The sequence below is a fragment of the Cebidichthys violaceus genome, unplaced genomic scaffold (assembly GCF_023349555.1).
Source record: "Cebidichthys violaceus isolate CVI_PGR_0920_01 unplaced genomic scaffold, fCebVio1.0.p SCAF_5, whole genome shotgun sequence".
In the NCBI taxonomy this organism is placed as follows: Eukaryota; Metazoa; Chordata; class Actinopteri; order Perciformes; family Stichaeidae; genus Cebidichthys; species Cebidichthys violaceus.
The window spans coordinates 18893950-18914630 of NW_027176705.1; the positions used below are offsets into that span (position 1 = coordinate 18893950).

The following is a 20681-nucleotide window of genomic DNA, read 5'->3' on the forward strand; positions in this document are numbered from 1 at the left end:
CTTTTTCTCTACCACATTTATTTGACAGCTACTGTTAGTTACTGTTAATATTATGATTCTACATATGATCTGTGTATCAAATATGATGCATCGTTATGGATTAAACCACCCAAAAGTATAGCGCACAGCAGTGAAATAATATAAAGTTCCACCTCAACCTGTTACATTATTACAGCACTGCTTACAGAACATAACCCACATCAATAATAACTCAATGATATTGTAATATTACACTGACAGGGGCCATTCTGCATAATGAGTACTTTTACTTGTGATTATTTAAGTGCATTTTGCTGATACTACTTCTGTAGTTAATATTAGCTAACTGATATTTTGAATGCAAAACTTTGACTTTACTATTGGAAAACATATTCCAATCTTTTACTGAAAGGTTCAGTGAAGTTTTGCAAACAGATCCCCCCCAGATCCTACGCACTGGCCCTTTAAGTAAAATACCACAGTGTAGAAATACTCTATTACAAGTTAAAGGCATGTATTCAAATCCTACTTCAGTAAAAATGGAAAAGCATGGCAGGCTTCAGAATAATGTGAATCCTATTATTGTATAATAATCATTGATTATTGTGTTCATCGCTTTAATGTTGCAGCTGGTAAATGTTGAGCTAATTTAAAATACTTCATACTGCCGTGTACCTTAACCTGGATAATAATGTATCACAGTGTATTTGCTGATGAGCTTTTGTAATTAGAATCTCAATCTTTGACTACATTTATTAAAGAAATGCAGTGAAATAAAACGTTAATATTTCCCTCTGAATTGTAGTGGAGTCAAAGTAAAAAGTGAGGTAAAATGCAGCTTCTGTGTTTTTGGAAGACATCACCGTTCGCTCGGCGTGCAGATGTGCTCAGCACGTCAGTCTCGACAGATGTGAAGCCTAAAACGTGCTACCGTGTGTGGGATCGTCTCATCACATGATCAAGAAGAGACTCGACATTGGAATACCAACAGACATATTACCCAGCAATCATCACTGCATATTGAAAAAATAAATGATTCATTTGATTGCATTTTTTTTTATAGTTTATGTAGAATATGCAGCGTCTACTTTTGCCATAGATTACTATAAACTATTTTAACCCCAAAAAATAGTACCATGATGTAGATGACTTAACTTAATAGAATTGATGAAACTATTAACTTCATTTTAAACTCTGAAAGAGCAACAAAGGTCCTACTCCTTAATCACACAATGTGATAGTGCTCATCAGTGTGAATGTGTAACTCACACATTGTAACCATTCATGTCAAATGCACGTGTTTCAAAACTGTTCGTGCACAGCTCATAGCAGTTTACCTAAGTAACTGTACTAAATAACTTTCCACCGCTGCTTGTTATGGAGCAGTCTACTGTCATAGTGACATAGTTCTACTTCAGTAGATGATCTGAATATTACACCTGCAATGAGATAAATGACTTGCAACCTTAAAAACTGTGACTTTACATGAATGTGGCAAGAGGCTGCCATCTTGGGCTGTTTGAACATCGGCTCCTCTGAGACGAGCCCAGGTTCGTGTCCGTTAAAGAGGGTTCGAGCAGCTTCGTCCACCACAGGGCAGCTCGAGGAAGGGTTCCGGGCCAGCGGACGATACATATCATTCAAAAAAAAGAAAACACAAACAACGGAACAAACATGTTTCAGATACAACTTCAAACACTGAGTAGCAACACATACGTCTCCGCATCGCATTCATCACTGCACCAGTCACACTGTATAACATTAATTTATTCAAGCAACCCTAAAATCTCGCGGTGCTTCCACTCAGACATCTTGCATTTCTCTAAATCTGGTCTTAGAGAAAATTTTCCATTAAACATAGCCTCTCTCTCCCCCGCTGCTGAACGAGCACAGAAAACGGCTTTCTAGTCGTCTGAACCCAGACTAGTTTTCCTCCGCGTCGACGGATGTGAGGCGGTTGGGCCGAGCCTCGCGTGCCAATTCCGCGGAGTTTAGACGCTCTCTCACGGGGACTCTCTAGCCGTATTGTGCGTCATCTCCATCGTTGCCGTTTTGTTATTTTTTTTTTTTTCTCCATTGAGGAAACATGGCAACTCCCGCCGCGGTCAACCCGTCCGGTAAGTCGGTACCCGGTCTGTTGGTGGGGACGAAGCGGAACCATTGCTGCTGTTATGTAGAATAGAGGCAGAGAGCTGGCTTTTCTTTACACTGTTGCTGAAGAGGGCCGCTGAAGAAGCCTGTTCTCCAGCATCCATCCCCCTTCCCCCACTGAACCGCCGCTCACTACATTGCCACAATTCACGGCTTTGCAGCTAACTTACGTGTCCAAACGACGTTGTTGTTGTGTTAAGATGTACAATTATTCGCATATGGTGTCGTGTTTTGCTTCTGCTTTTCTTGGTTAAGCTAGCCCTACGCGCTCATTTCACCGTTGGCTTTCCTCTCTCTGCGATACAAAAGGTTACTTTGCATATCGTTGCCCTCCAGCATTGCCCTTCATGTTGTGCGCTACGTCGGTGACATTTTAACATGTGTTGTTGTGGAACACCTCACTCACGTTGTATCCGTGTGTCTCTGTTCCTCGCCTGTTGATCCATTATTGCTCAGAAAGGGCTTGTTCTCCCGGTGTGTAACGTTTACCGCTTTCTCAGACGGAGCGAAATGCTAAACCGTAAGTTATTTACAAATCTGACAATGTAATAACGTTTGAATGATAATGGCCTGACGTGCGTTGTTTAAGTATTTTACGATCTTTTTTAAAACCAGTCTGCAGTCCGGCATCTAGCAACCAGACTCCAAGAAACGCGTAAGTGAATAATACGTGAACTTTCAGAGCCCGTGTCCGTGTTGATCACTGCGTGAGCCGCTGATAAAAGTTAGGCTTGAGCAGAAATACCTGCTCCTTGGTTGTTTATACCTTTGCCGATTCACTAGAATTCGATGTTAATATGTAATAGGTCCTTCATGAAGCTCTTAGTACAGTGTACGGTTCAGGAGAAACAAAGGAAGTCAGAATTGTTAAATGTTTAAATGGAGTCTGGCGTGATGATCTCCCGGCGCAGAGTTGCTGAGATTGATTTCGCTTTTATGAATAGGTGTGTACAGCTAGAACAGCTGGAGTCTGTTCAATCTTAGCAGATCTTAACTGAACGTCTTCACCCCCAGATTAGACATCACGCTGAACAAATATACTGAAACCATCTTTCAATGAGCCTGATAATTAAACCCTATTTACACAATGTAGTTAATCATTTAATATGGCCTGAGTCAACTGCCGTGGCAATTACTTAATACGTTACAGTTGAATGAAGTCATTGTACAAAATGTACCGTAGCATGTCACTGTGGATGTGCCTTAACGTTGTTGTTATTATTATTCAGCAGCACTGACAGCATCGTAAGTGATTCCACAGCTTCTCTATCTGGTACAAAAGGAGAGAAAGGAGCTGTCCACATCAGGAAAGAGTTGCCACAGTAACTCATCTGTGAGCCACGGAGACCTCCGTATGAAAACATGTCATGCATGCTCTGCCTCACGCTCGGTGCCATCTCATTGGCAATGTAAATGAAAAGGGAATATAAATAAAGAATTGTCTGGTTAATGGCACCGTGGCTGCATACAGAGCGTGGAGGTGAGGTGTTGTTAGAATGAACAATGTACAGATGAGAAAATAACGCCGTCGGATAAAAGAAGGCCAGAACCAAACTGATCCCTCTGTCTCTTGTCAGTGTGTTGGGCGTTCTAGATGAGAGTACATTTACCGTATGGAGGCGGCACGAAAGCCTCCAGGCCAGGGCCAACCTACTGCTTTCACTGTTATCCCCTCACGTTGCGTTTGTTGCAGTGTAACGATCCGCTCAGATGTTTGAGGGAAGCGTGCAGCGGGAGCTACGTGCGGCTCCTCTCTCCGCTGATGAAACCCAGTTAGAATTAAGTCATGCTTAATGCTGCCGCTGTTGCTGCTGGAGCCAGAGGAGGACAAAGTTAGCCCGCTGATCTGCGATCAGCCTTGCCGTTTCCCGTGGCATGGCGGTGCGGTCAGGTGCGTTGACCTCAGACCAGATACCCGGGGACGTGGGTAAACGCTGTGTCACTGCAGGATTATCTCCAGCTGGCCTTCACCCAGATCCAATTGGTGTAAGAGCACGTGAAACATGACAAGTGAAAGGATCTGATGAGGGCTGCGTGTTTTGAGAGGACAAGGAGGATCTCAGGACCGGACAATCTACACAAAGATAAAGCACCGAATGAGTCCTCTTTTCATTGATTTGTCAATCAAAAGAAAATCAATCCACAACTTTTCCGATAATCGATTAATTACTCAAGTAATTCATCATTCAAAGATGCCAAACATTCTCTGATTTATGCTTGTCATTTGTGAGGATTTGCAGCTTTTTCTGAATTAGAAAGTTTTGGACTGTTGGTCGGACCAGACGAGAAACTATCAGTTGATAATCAGCAGCTCAATCGATTTATGCTAATTGTCGCTCGTGATTTCTCTGGTTTGTGCATTTTAAGACTTTGGCTTATTCGTCTAAATCACAAAAAATATATTTTGTATAAAATGTGTTAATAGAAAAGTTTGAATTCAGTTCAGAAAGTCGGGTGTTTCATTGTACTGTAAGCATCCAGCCGTGTCAGTGAGTAGAGTCCTTTCTTATTACTTTATCTGCTAATTCTAATACCGTAGAGCCATATCCATCAAACATCCGATGATACATCTATATAGTGGTACCTCTAGTAGTAATGCACCACAATGTATTAGGGAATTAAGTAGGGGTGGACTCAGGGTTCTGTAGGTACCGTGGTGTTTGGGTCACGGTTTGGTACACATCCGGTAAAATAGCAGTAAAAAAGACTGGTATAGTCTACCATCATACAGGCAGTGATGCTCTACAGCGTTAGTGACTGATCTGCAGTGGGAGGCTGCCTGAACCCCCCGTCCAGTCCGTTTGGGTTTCGACACGTTCTGGTGACACCGTTGTAACTGAAATGTTTGAAGTGAATCCGCAGATGGCCTCGACTTCAGTTTAACCGTTGGCGTAAAGTTTCACGCACTTCGTGGCTTTTTCAACGCGGCTAACAGGACTAACCAACCAGCGTGCCGCGACTCAGCCAGCGCTGACAGCAGTTGTGTGCGTTGCCCAAAGTGTCTGGGTAGAACTCGGGTCCAGAACTTCTGTTTGCAGATGTGCGGCTAGTAGATGCAAACTGTTTGGGTCACATGTCGCGTGTTGAACTGAACGACCCGCAACAAACAAATCACCCACAATGCATGAAACAAATGCAAATGTGAATGTCTGTCATCGTGTTTAATGATGTCATTTCCCTTAAACTCGTTTTAAAAGCAAATAGGGACTGAAGCACAACATTTTGTTTGATAAAAACGTGAATTCTGGTCAACCTGCAGCGAGCTGACAAGTGCTGTTTATGTCATATCTGAGCCGCTTTTGAGTTGATTTCTCACAATAACCTTTTTTTCCACAAAAGTGATCTCCGGATTATATAATGCAAACACTATCAGCTGTTATTGGCTCTGGAATCTAAGTCTACAATTAGTATAATATGAATAATAATGATCATATTAAAAGCAGCATTCAAATGTTGGTTAGTAATACAAAGGTCAATGTTGCTTGGAAGCTTCACCTGTTTTGTACAGCGCTGTGTAGGCTATATGAAAATATTGCCATTTTGTCCAAAGTACTTTGTTTATTCAGCATAATACATAATAGAGTAGTTACAACCTAACAGTGTTCATTTGAGCAGCTTCAGATTTAGTCTTAGTCTCAAAACAAAAATGTTTCATAGTTTTAGTTGAAGTCCACTTTAGTCGAGGAAAAGTCAAAACATTTTAGTCAAAATGTTTTAGTCTCATCAGAACAGTTTATGTAATTGTTTCTATCCAAAAGCAATTTTGTTATTCCACATAGGGTTTCTATCTCATTATATGATTCAGAATGATTCAGCATGCAGCTACTCTGAAACTCGTTAGTGAAGCGTGGGTCAGTGAGTCGCTATGAGAGCCAATCAGCACCGGCTAGCATGCAAACATATCAACCACTCGGATCAGATCCACGAACTTTATGCATTAGAGGAAAACAAGTCAGGAGCTGAGGACAGAGACGGAGTGTGTGTGTGTGTGTGTGTGTGTGTGTGTGTGTGTGTGTGTGTGTGTGTGTGTGTGTGTGTGTGTGTGTGTGTGCGTGCGTGTGAGACGGACAGAGAGATAGATTGAGACAGGGGGAAGAGGAATCGGAAGGTGATGAAAAACGAGTTCTGTCACACTCGGCATCGACTCGGTACTGAAGTATCGACTCTCCTGACAGCTCCAGTTGGTTATGTGTTTTTTTTTAAAAACCAAAGAAACTACTTTGAATATACGTCTGTGTGTGTTTTTCTGTGCATTCCCTTTGGAATATGAACGTTGAACGTCCGGAGGCGGTTTGACAGACTCGCTGGTTTGGGAAAAGACGTCCGCGGGAAAGACAGAAAGGACGGCAGACGAGAGAGACAGAGAGGGAATAGAACAACCTTGTCAGAGAGCGCTGATGGGAAAGGAGAAAGTTCCACCACAGGCTCATTAATGCGTTTCACCTCAGGGCTTTTTAGCTGTTGTCTGTCTGAAGATGTGACCGAGTTCAAACCAGGCCTGTGATCCGCTGTAGCTGCACTGAAGAAGAAGCTTTCAAAGGAATACAGAGATGGTCATCTTACTATAGACAGCTGTGGACACACACATGTTCCACTTTACTGAGTCACAGCTCTTGTCCATTATCATAGGACATACAGTAAGCCAATATCAACATGTGAGCAATGAGCTAACATGGAGCTGACTGACGGGATTGTTTCTGTTTTACATTGAATCCAGTTCAAAGTTCTTGTACAGCAGCTTGTTTTTTAGGCAACATTTCACATTTGTTAAAGATGGAAAAACATGTTTGTCCTCAAAGTAAGGTGTCCCAAAAAAAGAATTGTACTGGTACTAGTGGAGACCACATCTGTCGACAGACGGACAGACAGACGCAGCCCTGTCTCCGCGGTAGTTCCTGCTACACGATGACTCACACACACCCTCGCAAGCTGATGACAATACCGGCGTGCATTTTTCAAAACATTCAAATTCTAGTTTATTTTTGACACTCTGGACCCAACGTTCCTTCTTTATTCTGTAGACGGTGATCACAACATCATCCTCAGGCCCACAAGTTCTGCTTCTATGAACAGAGGCTGCCTTTACTGCACTCTTTTAACAATACCGGTCTGAGACCACTACTGGTACCAGAGCGGTGCAGCAGCGGTGTCACCGGTGCAGAAGCGGCACCCGCTGCAGGATTCCGGTGAGGCGGCAGAGCGGCGGTCCGGCCTTCACTGCCGAATAGAACCGGTCCTGTCCGATCGTCCGCTTTGTGTGCGTCGACATGAAAAGTGTCGTGTCTCCGCTCATCTTTTCTCTCCATGCTTTATAAATGCATAATCTAGACTTGTTCTGTGTATTCATTATTAAAAAAAACACAAACACACACACATACAGCACATGTTAATAGAATGAGACGCTGCTGTCTCAGTTGATTGGAAAGAGATAGACGCGATCGTGTCGTGTTTTTATATAATATTCCGCTTCGATGCACATTTGTCGGTGCTTAACCTTTCAAAAAAATTTGTATTTTCACTGCTCGCACACAAAGGAAGGCTGAACTAACACGTTGAAAGCTTCATCTGAAACCTCCATAGAAGCTGTGAGTGTAGAACACCCGGTCCATGTGTGTGAGGAGGACATATTGACACAAAGGGTATTGGATTAGAATCAATAAAACACGAAAATGAGGGGTAATACTAGATTATGAGTGCATTTTTACAACCCTGTCTGTGGAGGAAGTCTAATGCGCTCAGAGTAACGGTGTGGTTTGTTGTCACTGTTCATATTCAGGTCATCACATGTGGAGGATTGGGGCTTCAATGTTATCACATTTTAGCGGAAAAGCTGAATAATGGAACTCGCTTTAAAAAAGCCAATGTATTTCTTTACGGCACAGGTGTAGCGCTGTGAATGGTGTAGTGCACCATGGGTAATTTGTGCAGATATAAGAGCGCCTTTTTTAGACTGGTAGGAAGAAAAAAAAAAGGCGGCGGTGTTCCTGCCGGGCTGAACGAGCGCGCCGATTGTCAGACGAAGAAGCCGTCTCCTCATCACATAACGCTAGTTTAGAGCCGTGTGTTACTCAAACCCACTTCATGAATGAATGATGGACGGCTGGTCCTGCGCGGCGGTGTGAGAGCGCCTCTCTGGAAAAGACGTGGGGGGGGGGGAACGCACACTGTATCAAATATTAACTATGTTGCTCGGTGCACTGGGGCATACCGGAGGGTTTGTTTGGCCTATCCGTTGCATCTGACCGAGCGAGTGAGTGAGCGGGTGAGCGAGTGAGCGAGCGAGTGGGTGCGCGGAGGAAAACAGCGAACGGCACACAGAATGGATTGGTGTGTGAGGAGGACAATGGTGCGTTTGAGAGAGAAGAGAGGTAATTAAGAGAGGACGATGAACACGATAAGAGTTCCTCTCAGCCGCAGTGACACACATGGAACAGCAGCGTGTGTTTTTTTACCGTCGTCACTACTGAATGTCATCCTCACATAGAGTCCGGTAACTACAGCCCAGGCTTCACCGTGTGGGTCTGTGTACACGCCTCAGTCCTATGGAGCACCGAGGTCCAAGTTCAGAAGGGATATTTATGCTAATTGAAGTACTTTGAGGTTGACATAGCAGAGCACTGTTAGCACGTCGTGAGGTTGACATAGCAGAGCACTGTTAGCACGTCGTGAGGTTGACATAGCAGAGCACTGTTAGCACGTCGTGAGGTTGACATAGCAGAGCACTGTTAGCACGTCGTGAGGTTGACATAGCAGAGCACTGTTAGCACGTCGTCCATGTCTGTTATGTCAGCGCTCTGGAGTAGCTAAGTCACGTTTCATTCAAAAAGCCCAAGATGAGCTGGTTCTGCTCTCACAGATGAATGTATCCGGCTTGTTGGATTGGTCATTTATTCTGTTGAATCATGCTATTATTTTCTTACAAAAATAAAATTGAGGCAGTATATGATTTTTTACATTTTGTGATCGGTGCCAAACAGCATAGGAGTTTCAGTAATGACAGCACACTGATCCTTTTTTAATACCTTTTCTGCTTTCGTTCATTGAACAAAATGAATCATCGACCCAAAAATCGAGAGGAGGCAGTCAGGTAGAATCAAACAAACACAAGCTTTAATAACAGACAACAGGAACCAAAACTGAAGACAAACCAGTAAGACCGACTGGAACAAACGCAGGAACGTAGACGTCAGAACACACACCAGAGAGGGATGCCCCCCCGAAACCCGGTTCTAAAAGGGAACCGGTTCTAAATGAGTAAAAACATTGATGCGCATTGATACGGTTCTGCTGTCGGTACTTTAGAAGTTCCGGAGTGAGATGTCCTCATCTCAAACCTCCTCTCTCTGTCTCTTTGTGCTTTACTCTGACACACACACACACACACACACACACACACACACACACACACACACACTCCGACTCAGGACAGCGTGAGACTCACATCACGGCAGAGAGAAGAAAAAGATCAAGAAAGACTGTTTGTTTACATACAAGAATAATAAAACAATTTTGAATGAATTGTCTTTTTTTCTCACAAAATAATCCAAAAGATAATCGATAAGAGTGCTAGTAACCAGCGACAACGACGGACAGGTCAAACCAAACACGACGCAAGAGGAGAGGCTTTCAAAATAAAGCAGGAAACAGACCAAACAAAACCCCGAGATCACGACACGGTTATCGTCTTTTCATAATCATAAATGATAAACAATAATACCTCTGCTAACCCTGATGTTGTGCTCTGTCTTCCAGAGATGGGCAGTGAGTTGCCAGGCACCGTGGCGATGCCGGGGGCCGTGGGAGGCGGTCCGGTGAGGATGGGAGGAGCGGTGCCGGGCCGGGGGGGCAAGAGGAGATCTGGAGGGTGAGTGTCTTCACCGCTGACCTGCTGTGGAAACATGTCTACAGCAGGCTCTGAAATAACACACTATATATACATATATATATATATATATATATATATGTATATATATTACATACATGTTACCACCAGCACTCATCACTGACATCATATCATTTAGTTTATAGCTTACAAAGCACATTGAAGTGTGCAGCTGGACATTGTATGCACATGTGCACACCCTGCTTGTGGCTAAAATATTTGGCAACATAAATGTCCAGCTGCCACAGCTAACCTGGCTTTCCGAAATACTAGTTCTTTCTAATTAGCTTCTAGCAGCTTGGTTAGAGAGGGAGCATCCTGGTGCAGGTTATTGATTAACCGGTGTGCTGTGTTGTTCAGTGAGCACACTGGTTAATGGGTTAACAGTGTTACTGTTTGATTTAGTTTTCCAGGCATCGTACTAGGAGACAAAAATAGCAGCTTTAAGAAGAAGAAGAAGAAATATTAAAATTATATTAGATATGAACTAAGCCCTTTATACTGCTGAAACCCAGTGGATGTGGGGATTATTTAGGTGTACCGTTGATGTATTCAGGTCCTGGTGCGTAGCGACTGCCCTCTACTGGTAGAAACACGCTATGGCAGTTACATTTTGCCATTGGCAGATCTGGAGCCAGGTGACGGGGATGGAGTAGCTCTCACTCTTTCATTCACGCTGCATTTACATGGAACCAGGCAGACTGTAGACGACAACCTGGAAGTCATTTCAGCGGACGAGAGCGGAACACCAGCTGAGGCGTCGTTAGTTTAAACGGAACTCTCAACATTATGTTTCACAAGGAGAGGTTGTGTCAGTTTGCAATCCAATATTAAGAGAAAGCGGCGTTTCATAGCTGCATGTATCACCAGAATAATGTCTCACAATATTAGCTGCAATGTTTCATTCTTCTTTCATTTTGCTGTATTGCATCAACTATCCAGGAATTCTGTAGAAAAGTACGACACACGTTGTTTTTCTGAGTCACAGCTTCATTCTCCGGTTCATGAGTCATGGGTCAGTGCCAGCTTGTTACAAAGAGAAACAGGATCCGTCTCTTTTCTTTTCATTGAGAACAGACAGCAGTGAAGGTAGCATTTGATCCACTCACAGCTTTTTGGTAAACTCATTTAGGTAAATCATAACACAAATTATACAAAGTTTCATGCATTACAGGGTTGGCACGCTGTGAAAAAAACAGGAAAAGTCATGGAAGTTTTGGAAAAATTAATAAATCCAGAAAGTTATAAGATATTTTCATGGAAGTTTGCTTCTCAAATAGGCCGACCTGTATATTTGGTTCAGTTAGGACAGACTGAGGTAAAATAACACTTTACAGTTGGGTGTTAAGGGATCATCTGCTCATCGTCATTCAAATAATGCCGGCAATGCAATTTTTTCTGTCAACAGGAAGAGAAAGGGCAAAAAAAAAAGCTTCTTAAAGTGTTTCACTTTGGACGCAGAGTTTTCAGGAAAACAAGCTCAAACTCCATAATGAATGGAGCCTCATTTGACTTGTGAATGGCATTTTCTGGTTCTGCATTAGTGTGGAGGAAGCAGCGTACGGGGGCCCTGCGCATGACTCCAGTACGTTGTAAATGGAAATCCTCCGGGGCCAAAGCGATGCATTTAACCCGTGCACAGGCATTAGGCCTACACAAACATGAATAAATAATACAGGACCGGATCCAGGCAATATGCCAAATAAACATGGCACAGGGAGACAACAGGGACTCCTCTCGTCTCTGTCATTGTTGCTTTATTTATGAAGCTGTGTGTGTGTGTGTGTGTGTGTGTGTGTGTGTGTGTGGATGAGCCAGGTTGTAGTTGAGTAAGAGGATCCCAAGACAACAACAGACAAAATAATCCTCTCCATTCCCCCTCATAAAGAAACTGCTGCTGACATGGTGCATCAAGCCATCAGGTAGATCATGCATACGAACTGAGCAGAGACAGGTGTGCGTGTGTGTGTGTGTGTGTGTGTGTGTGTGTGTGTGTGTGTGTGTAACCACAGGAGTGTACTACAAAGCAAGACTAGTGGGTTAGCAGTAAGATAAGCCTAAAGTCAGAGTTTTCAGTGTCACTAAGGGGGCTCTGCTTTAACCTGGTTCGATCGCCATGGTAACTTATGCCGCACATCTAACTTGTTCTGGAGTTTCGCACAGAAGTCGTCCATACGAAGCGTATGGTGGATATCGCGCGCTCACACAGTTGCCAACTTGGCAACTTTCTCTCTGGGCAGAGGTCCAGAAGCCCCAATGTTTATGTCATGGATCACTGCTGGTCTCAAATTGCATCCACATTCTGGCAGCCCCCCCCCCCCCCCCCCCCTAAAAAAACATCTTCTTAGCTGCAGCCAGGTGTGCTGCGTTTCCACCAACCTGCTAACTAATTGAACTGTCAATGACTTGATCTTTGTCGTTTCCAGATCAGTGAAAACTCAGCCCACCTGGCTGCTGAATACAGTCTCAGCGACGCACATAATGCTACGTCTTACTTTTACAATCTGCCCGATCAATACACTCACATGCTGGCGCTGTTTACATTGAGTCCGCTCATGGAAATCAAACATCAAGTCATGTCAGAGAAGCTGTATAGTCTGAACATTAATGCATCAGCAAACAAGTATCATGTAAAGATCTAGAGGAGTAATGTCCACCTGAGCAGAGAATGAAGTCTCTTTGCCCTCTGTGTTGATACCAGAGCTTCTCCTTTAGTGCATGTTAGTGCATGTTAGTGCACGTGAGCGTGTCCCACTGGTTAGCTCACTGCCGCCGCTCTGCACTGCCCTCCTACAGCGTTCAAGCATCCTTGTGGAAGCGTAGCGCCCACCTTCAGGTAAACACTTCTAGCTCTGTCAACGCCGTTGCCGCTGTTTGCACCGTTAGCACAGTTAGCACCATTAGCTATGAGCCGCCGGCAATAGAAACGCTCCCGATCTCGGATCTGGCACCTTTAAAGACGAAGGGAAGTGTCAGGTGGTGCTGTAGGTTTTGCAGCCTACCATGCTGTTACACTGGGATGCTCTTTGAACACATCTGTTAATAATAACCTTCTTTCAGGCATTTACCTCAAAATACCGCAGAACCAAATGATGCTGCGATTCCTTCCTCCATCAGACTTCATTCCAGCTCCTGAGTTGTTTTTCTCAGATGCGTCGATGTCGGCTTTTTAACCACCACGACGCCTCGGCTGACTCCGGTCACAGGTGACTGATTCAAACTGTGTCACAGTGACTGGATCACAGCGGAAGAGGGCAATGAGGGGATGGCGTTGAGATGAGAGCGTTGGCTCTGTAATGCTGAGTCATCAACCGTTGGCCTGATGCACACATCGGTCTGTTGGTTCAATCAGACGCAACGGAACCAGATGAGGAAGAACTCGTCTCCAGCTGTTTACTGCTGTGGATGTACTAGAAGGCGCAGGGATGCAGTCACTAGAGAGCGCTGTCGGCTGGCAGGTCTAACAGAAGTAGTCACTATGGTTCCTGTGCTTGTTTCCCAGAATGGACTTCGATGACGAAGACGGAGAGGGACCCAGCAAATTTTCAAGGTGAGCACGAAGAAAGCAGGAAGCACCGGCCCTGTGTGCGTGTTTGAGAAGCCCTCCACAGAGGAAACTCACTTCCTGTTTCAGGGTATCCGCAGGTGTGGTAAATTAAAGCTGACATGAGCATATTAAAGTATTTCATTGCACTCGGTTCAACAACGGGTTTGCAGCACAGTGTGAACGCAAAGTCACTCCTTCTTTGGGTTTTGACGTTGATCTCAGCATAATGTCAGGTGGTGGCGATGAAAGGCTGTTCAAGAACCCTGCAGATACCCTCTGTTTGTACCGCTGACTGTTGCTCTTCACCTTCCATTCAAAATGTCGTTCTGTCTTTTTTTCTTTTAAAGAGGGACTCGAGTGTTTCTCTGTCACCGCATCTCAACCGACCTCACGTTTCATTTATTTCCCCTTTTTCTCTCTTCTCATGTTGCGTAGAGTGTAACGTCTGTAGGATGTGCATTACAGTAAGTGCTTTATTTGTGAGCCGACAACACAGCAGTGGATTTAACTCTGCTAAGTTGAGTGGTGGCAGTGAGGAGGAGGAGGAGGAGGAGGAGGAGCTGCTCCCTGCTGAACACAGGAGGAACTGCACTCTTGATAATGGACAGTAGCATTACATGTATGATTTATCGGGCTACAAGAAAGCTCCATATTGTCTCCGTGAAGGAGAACGTTAGAAGAAGTGATTGGCTGATTGTCTTCGCCAGGAGCTTATGTTCACTCAGTGTGTGACTCGCAGCGATGCACAGAGAGACGAGGAAGGTCTTTGGGCCGTTTGGGTCTTTTTAGCTAAAGAATGAAGACAGCTGAGACAGGACAGCGTGAAGATAACTTTCTCTACATTCTAGCTTCGGTTCAGTAGACGTCGCGCTGCAATGTAGGGCTGTTTGCCTTTGACATCCTTTTCCAACTAGGGTCCCTGTATGTGAACAGACGGGTGAAAGCGTACTTATACTGCTGGTGGACATTCCCCATCTCGTGGCCTTCCTCAGCAGAAAGCTTTGCTCACATTCAATGAATAAAATCCACACAGAAAGATTTCACCGTGAGGCGTTCAGGTGCTTCTGAGACTCAAACTGCTACTGCTATTCTTTTGCTCCTATGGTCTTGTAGGGCAGCGACTATCAGACAGGTTGAACCAGTTCATCTCAGGTATTTAGACCATGTACCCCCCCAAAATGTCCATTACCCTACTATAATTCTAATAATGATATATAAGCATAATGTGTGTTTGTTCCATGTTGCTGCCTTACTTTTAGATTCAATCAGATTCACAACACGAGGCTCTTTAGTTAGCACAGTTTGTGCACTACTTTAGTGTGTCATGTTCTTCCCATCAGTCTTTGAACCGTCTACTCTCATGCATTAATACGTGACGATCATTGCATGTGAGGAATATAGACAGAGAAGCTGTTGTACCTGTGTGTGTGTGTGTGTGTGTGTGTGTACGTTGTGTTACATGCTGTGTCCTCTCTTCTCTGTAGGTATGATGATGATGATCATGATGATGATGAGATTCCTGGTGGGGATAAGGAGAGATTCGCCAGGTAGGCCTAGGTAGCTGTGGCCACAGAGGATGTTCCCTTCACTCAGGGCTCAACAGACTGCACAGCCTGCACACTACACACCTGTTCTGACCCAAGACAATCGTATTTGTCATGTATGTTGAATATCACATGTCTGGCTACAGATGGTGGGGCAGTACTCCTCTCAACAGGTGTGCAGATGTCAGTACTCAGCGGTACTTTGCTTGATACTGACAATATAATACATCACAGAAAGGAAGCTTCTTCTAAGCAATCATGTGGCAGTCTTGTGGGAACGGCCCACTTTTCAAACTAGGCACAGCGGAGTTGGCGGGAGAGCAGAGCGCGGCCACCGAAAAACGACCGCTGCAAAGAGCTTTACCAGGAAACAAAGACGTCTGGTGTGTCGATGCGTCGACGGCTTAAAGGGGACATATCCTTGGGTTTTTTTTTTGTGGGCTGTCTAGACAGAAAACATGTGATTCAACAAGCCAGTCAGATCTGGCTCCGCTTCCTATGTCACATGCAGGCTCATTAGAATATACCGGCAAAAGTTTCGGGAACTACTTTTGCAAAAGGTGCGCCGTATTTTTCTTACGAGCCAATCAGAGCAGACTGAGCTTAAAGAGACAGGCGCTAAAACGGAGCGTTTCAAACAGAAGAAGAATACAAGTGTATTATTCACACAGCCAGTATGAAAAAAAAAGAAGTTTAAACCCAAAATACAACAGAATCTGAAAATGAGCATGAGCCCCCTTTAAGCCCTTTCTGGACACAAAGTAGATGAGGCAGTCCTAAAAGAAAGAATAATGATGTTTATCCGCAGAAACATCTGTGTCAATAATGACAGGAAATATCATAAACTCAGTTTATCACATCACTAAAACACCCACAGTGTCAAACACCAGCAATCAGACACATCCCCTGAAAGAAACATCGATGGTCTCAGTGAATAGTGTCACTGGTATATCAATGAGTCTGAAGGGGACTTTGTCTCGTCCTGAGAGACATGGGTTTCAGCTCACAAACACACAGTCCCTCCAGCTGTCTGAATCAATTCCTCCTCAGTCAAAGACCTTTCTGGCTGACCTGCGTTGATAAGCAGTCAAAGCAGTTATGCGTCTTCAAATTGAATAGTGAGCAGGTGGCAAGCTATTTTATTCAAACACGCAGCATCAGTCGTTCAACCGAAAGGTTGATCCCAACAATTTATTACAGATTCCAGGCAATATACCGTCACTTGTTAAAAGTGTGATTTAGTGGTAAAATCCTTCCTCCAGCATTTCAGTTTGGACTAAAACAGATGGTAGGTTGAGGGACATCGACGACGTGAGGCGCAGTCAGAGGTCCGGAGAGGAATCATGATCCGATGCACCAGCAGGGCTGGCTAGTGGCTCCCAGTCTGTGCTCTCCAAGTGTCAAACTGCATTTTCTCTGTTTTAGAGAGAACCACAGTGAGATTGAGCGACGCCGGCGCAACAAAATGACCCAATACATCACTGAGCTGTCAGACATGGTCCCTACCTGCAGCGCCCTGGCCCGGAAGCCCGACAAACTGACCATCCTGCGTATGGCCGTCTCCCATATGAAATCCATGAGGGGCACTGGCAACACGTCCACCGATGGGGCCTATAAGCCCTCCTTCCTCACTGAACAGGTACTGTACCGGCAGACCCAGGACATCCTTGGACTGTTTCTTGTTTTATTTCTTGACTACATTGAATCACAGGTGTTTTCAATAATTCAATACTTCAATGTCAAAGAAAAGACTCATTTCTACAAAGTTATTCATGCAAAATACCTGTAGGAATGCTCAGGGCCACCTGGAGAGACACTGATCTCTTAAAACCCGCTCCACGGGGAGCATTGTGGGTAAGCTGTCCAACTTTGCTCAAACCTGCATTACTTATATTGTTACTTTCTTTGCTGTTATTACCTAATGAGAATTGATGACAGAAATCAAACTTTAAGGATTTTCCTTTTCATTGAAATAAATTCAGTGATAAATTACAGCGATAGCCTATGAAAATGATTTGCTCATCTGCAGGCCTATAAACACATGAATAGATAGATATGCTGTCGCCTAAAGCAACATATAAGATAAAAGACCTGCTTTGTCTAGACTGTATCGATCTCCTCCGCTGGACACACACACACACACACACACACACACACACACACACACACACACACACACCCCAGACATCGCTATCCTTCGGAGAAAAAACTCTTAATAATTCATGTTGATGCATAATGAATAATGTGGGATTACTTTTCTTTGTTTCAAATGCTATTTGGGATTTTTGCATGTATGCATATTTATAAAAATACATCAAAAAATCCCTGTGGCATTTGAATACTGACTTGAATGTCGATTACTATGGCAACGGTCAAATCTTCTTCAAAGCAACTAAGAGACTCACGTTCTCGCTGCGTTGGTCTCCGTCCTCATGAAGGCGTCCGGTCACAGACCTGTTCCTGTCTCAGCCGGACCACTTCCTTGGTCTTACTCGACCCCCTTTATCGTTCTGCTTTGACATATGTTCAAACTGCGCTAGCCGCGCGCTAATCAATGCCGTGTGCTACTAGTTCCTAACTATGGCTAGTTAGTGAACAGGGATCCACACTGATTGTTTTTCTACAGCATGGTATTAATCAGCGGTGGAAAGTTAGAATACAAAAATATTTACTGAAAAAAAACGACTTGAGTAGTAAGTAATGAAATAATGATAAAATACACTGACGCGCTCTTTTATTTTTATTTTTTCAGGTGAAGTTAAAGAAGTGAACCTGTATTCACCTGCCATGTATACAGCAGACGATATTTTCCAGTTTGCGATCACTAAACGTGATATTAATATCCCGGTTTATTAAGTTCACCAATAAGTAAAGATTTGTACTGTTATTTTATGAGAGGTAAAAACACATGTTACAGTGTCCCTAAACGTTGCTCACACCAGTATAGATGTCTTATTAGTGGAAGAGGGTAACAGCTAAATGGATTGCTTTGTCGCGTTTTCTGTCGCTATGCATGGTGTTTCTTTAGTCATCCATGCAAAGGAGCACAAGCTCAACCCTCCCTACGCACTCTCAACTGCCCAACAGATTGAGTTGATGTGAACAGACCACCTTCCCTCCTCCTTGTAGTACCGATCCTGAACACTAGTCCTGTGTTTCGTCAGCGCACATGTCTTTGGTGCTATCTGGTGGTGTGTTTATGTCTGTGAGCTCATGTGGCCGTTCTGCTCCCCCGTAGGAACTGAAGCATCTGATCCTGGAGGCGGCGGACGGCTTCCTGTTCGTGGTTGCCGCGGAGACGGGTCGGGTGATATACGTGTCGGACTCGGTGGCGCCGGTGCTGAACCATCCCCAGGCGGAGTGGTTTGGCAGCACTCTGTATGAGCAGGTCCACCCTGACGATGTGGACAAGCTGAGGGAACAGCTCAGCACTTCAGAAAACTCCATGACAGGTAGAGGAAGCGCTCTCGCTACAAATACAGCCGCTGTTGTTCATGATTGGTTTGCAAAGCCCCAGCCCCCGGAAAGCAGCTTCTTAATGTTGGTAGTTACACCTGGGCTTTTCCTGAGCTCCATCACTGACACAGCTGTGACTTCAGACTGCAAATTCACCGCATGTCTAGCGAGGGTCAGTACTGTGATGCCACTGAAAACCAAAAACAGGAAAGAGACTATTCTGGACGTACCTCACAAGCATGCAGCAGGAGAGACAATCTGGTTTTTCACCAGCAGTCCTGAACAAAACCCCAGAAGACCTCAAAACATCTGTAATGGCTTTCATGACCAAACTACCTGCACAGACGGTCAACATCTGGCCCATCGTAGCGATATTTGAGCGAAACAAACAAAAGTACAGCGTTCAACAGACGACCAGTATCCTAGAAAGACACGAAAAACTATTACCGATCCGAAAAATAGCTGATGAAGAAATTCAGTGGGCAGCTTGTACATGGACAGGCAGAGAAACAGGAGCGGCAGTATTAGGAGGAACAATAGTTTCATGCTCTGTTTATAAAAAGAAAGAAGAAAAGGAACACCAAGCTGATGTGGAAGTAAAAACCTAAAGAACGTAACACAACAGAGGAAACCCAGGATGAATAAAGACGATATAAATGATATCTTCCAAAGGGTTAATGTCTATTTATATTAATCAGAAAGAACCCAACATGGACTCATTCCTCAACAGCAACCCCCCGTGTCACAGCTCAGTGCAGTACCAACCATCGTACTAACACAGCAGTCCTAACAGGCTGCTCTTAGCTTGTCATGGAGTCCTATCCTAGTTCAGACTTCCTGTCTTATCTCAAGACATTTCGATCAAAGGTAGACACTCATACAGTAACACACGCTCACTGTTTCAAACAGGCAGGAACCATCTCACCCGCTCTCGCCACTACAACAAACAGTCTTGAATCATTCTCTGACATCTCAGACTACCGTCAAATACAACATGTCCCACATGCTCATGGCGCTCACCAGAGGGCAGCATTGTCTGTTGAACGTCTTCCTCTGCTGGCTCCGCGGCGGTCCTTCCACGGTCCGCTCCAGATGACCCCAGAGTAATCTACATAACACACTAATCCATGTAGAGCTGCGACAGAAGAAAAACACACACACGAGCACACACACGAGCACACACACGAGCACGTACGCAGCCTTTGAAGGCCCGATATTTCTCAAGAGTTTCATTCAGTGGAACTAAAGCACTGTGTCTCCTCCTGCTGCTGCTCTCTGCTTCTACTTCGTTGTGAGCCTGTCGTAGCTCACCGATGTGGAGGATTGAACAACGAGAATCGGACGGAACGCCAGTTGTTGCCGTCTGTAGTTCTTTGTGGGAATTATGAAGAATGATGGGATCCATTTACTGGGATCACGGACACAAACGCGAGATTCTCACCTCGCTCTCAGCAAGCAAGGGGATACGTGTTCTCCCCAAACTTGTTGAGAACAATAGAACCCGTAATGAAGTGAAAGAAAGACTTTCAGAAGGTGTGCTCAGAGAAGAACCTCCATCCGGGTGGGACTGGCTTACTTTAGAATGTCCGTGTGGTGGGATGGAGTGATATTCTGGTTACGGCAGGGACATTTATTTCCATCTTTCTGAAATTCCAAACGCATAAACAGCTCCGGTCCGGCTGAACATCTGGCACATTAGCTCTCACGTTCTCTGGTCGGAGCTTCGTGGTTGCTGGAATGCTTTCCCCACTGCGAGTAGAAGGTCTGTGCAAAAACAACATTCATGTTATGTAATGATAATAATAACTTTATTATACAGCAGATTTTGAACTTCTGATGTGACAATCCTTAAGAGAGAATGGTCAAAGGTCAAAGCAGCGATATATATATATATATATATATATATATATATATATATATATACGTACATATAATGCAACATTCATTCTGAGCAGGATATGAGTACGGTTTTTACTCCCAGCATGCAAAGTCATGCCGGTGGAAAATAGTGTTGAGTGAGAGAGAATGGCATGTGCTTGTTGTTCTTTGGGCTAGTTGTCGAAGATGTGATGCGGTCTGTCGTGTGTTTACCATGCTCCTCAGCCTGCTCTCCTTCATCACC

The 20681-nt window shown here is 44.4% G+C and overlaps 1 protein-coding gene across 2 annotated transcripts in view; it reads left to right on the plus strand.

Moving 5' to 3' along the window:
- Positions 1–1212: 1212 nt before the first annotated feature.
- arnt2 (aryl-hydrocarbon receptor nuclear translocator 2) overlaps positions 1213–20681 on the plus strand; it is a 52664-nt gene continuing 33195 nt past the window's right edge. The window contains exons 1-5 of one of the 2 annotated variants that reach the window (XM_068730269.1): positions 1213–2096; positions 9883–9994; positions 13515–13562; positions 16541–16742; positions 18342–18555. In XM_068730269.1, coding sequence (XP_068586370.1) covers positions 2066–2096; positions 9883–9994; positions 13515–13562; positions 16541–16742; positions 18342–18555 — 607 coding nt within the window. In that variant the 5' untranslated portion in view covers positions 1213–2065. Of the gene's footprint in view, positions 2097–9882; positions 9995–13514; positions 13563–16528; positions 16743–18341; positions 18556–20681 lie in introns of both variants that reach the window. The other variant, XM_068730268.1, reaches the window with a different exon arrangement.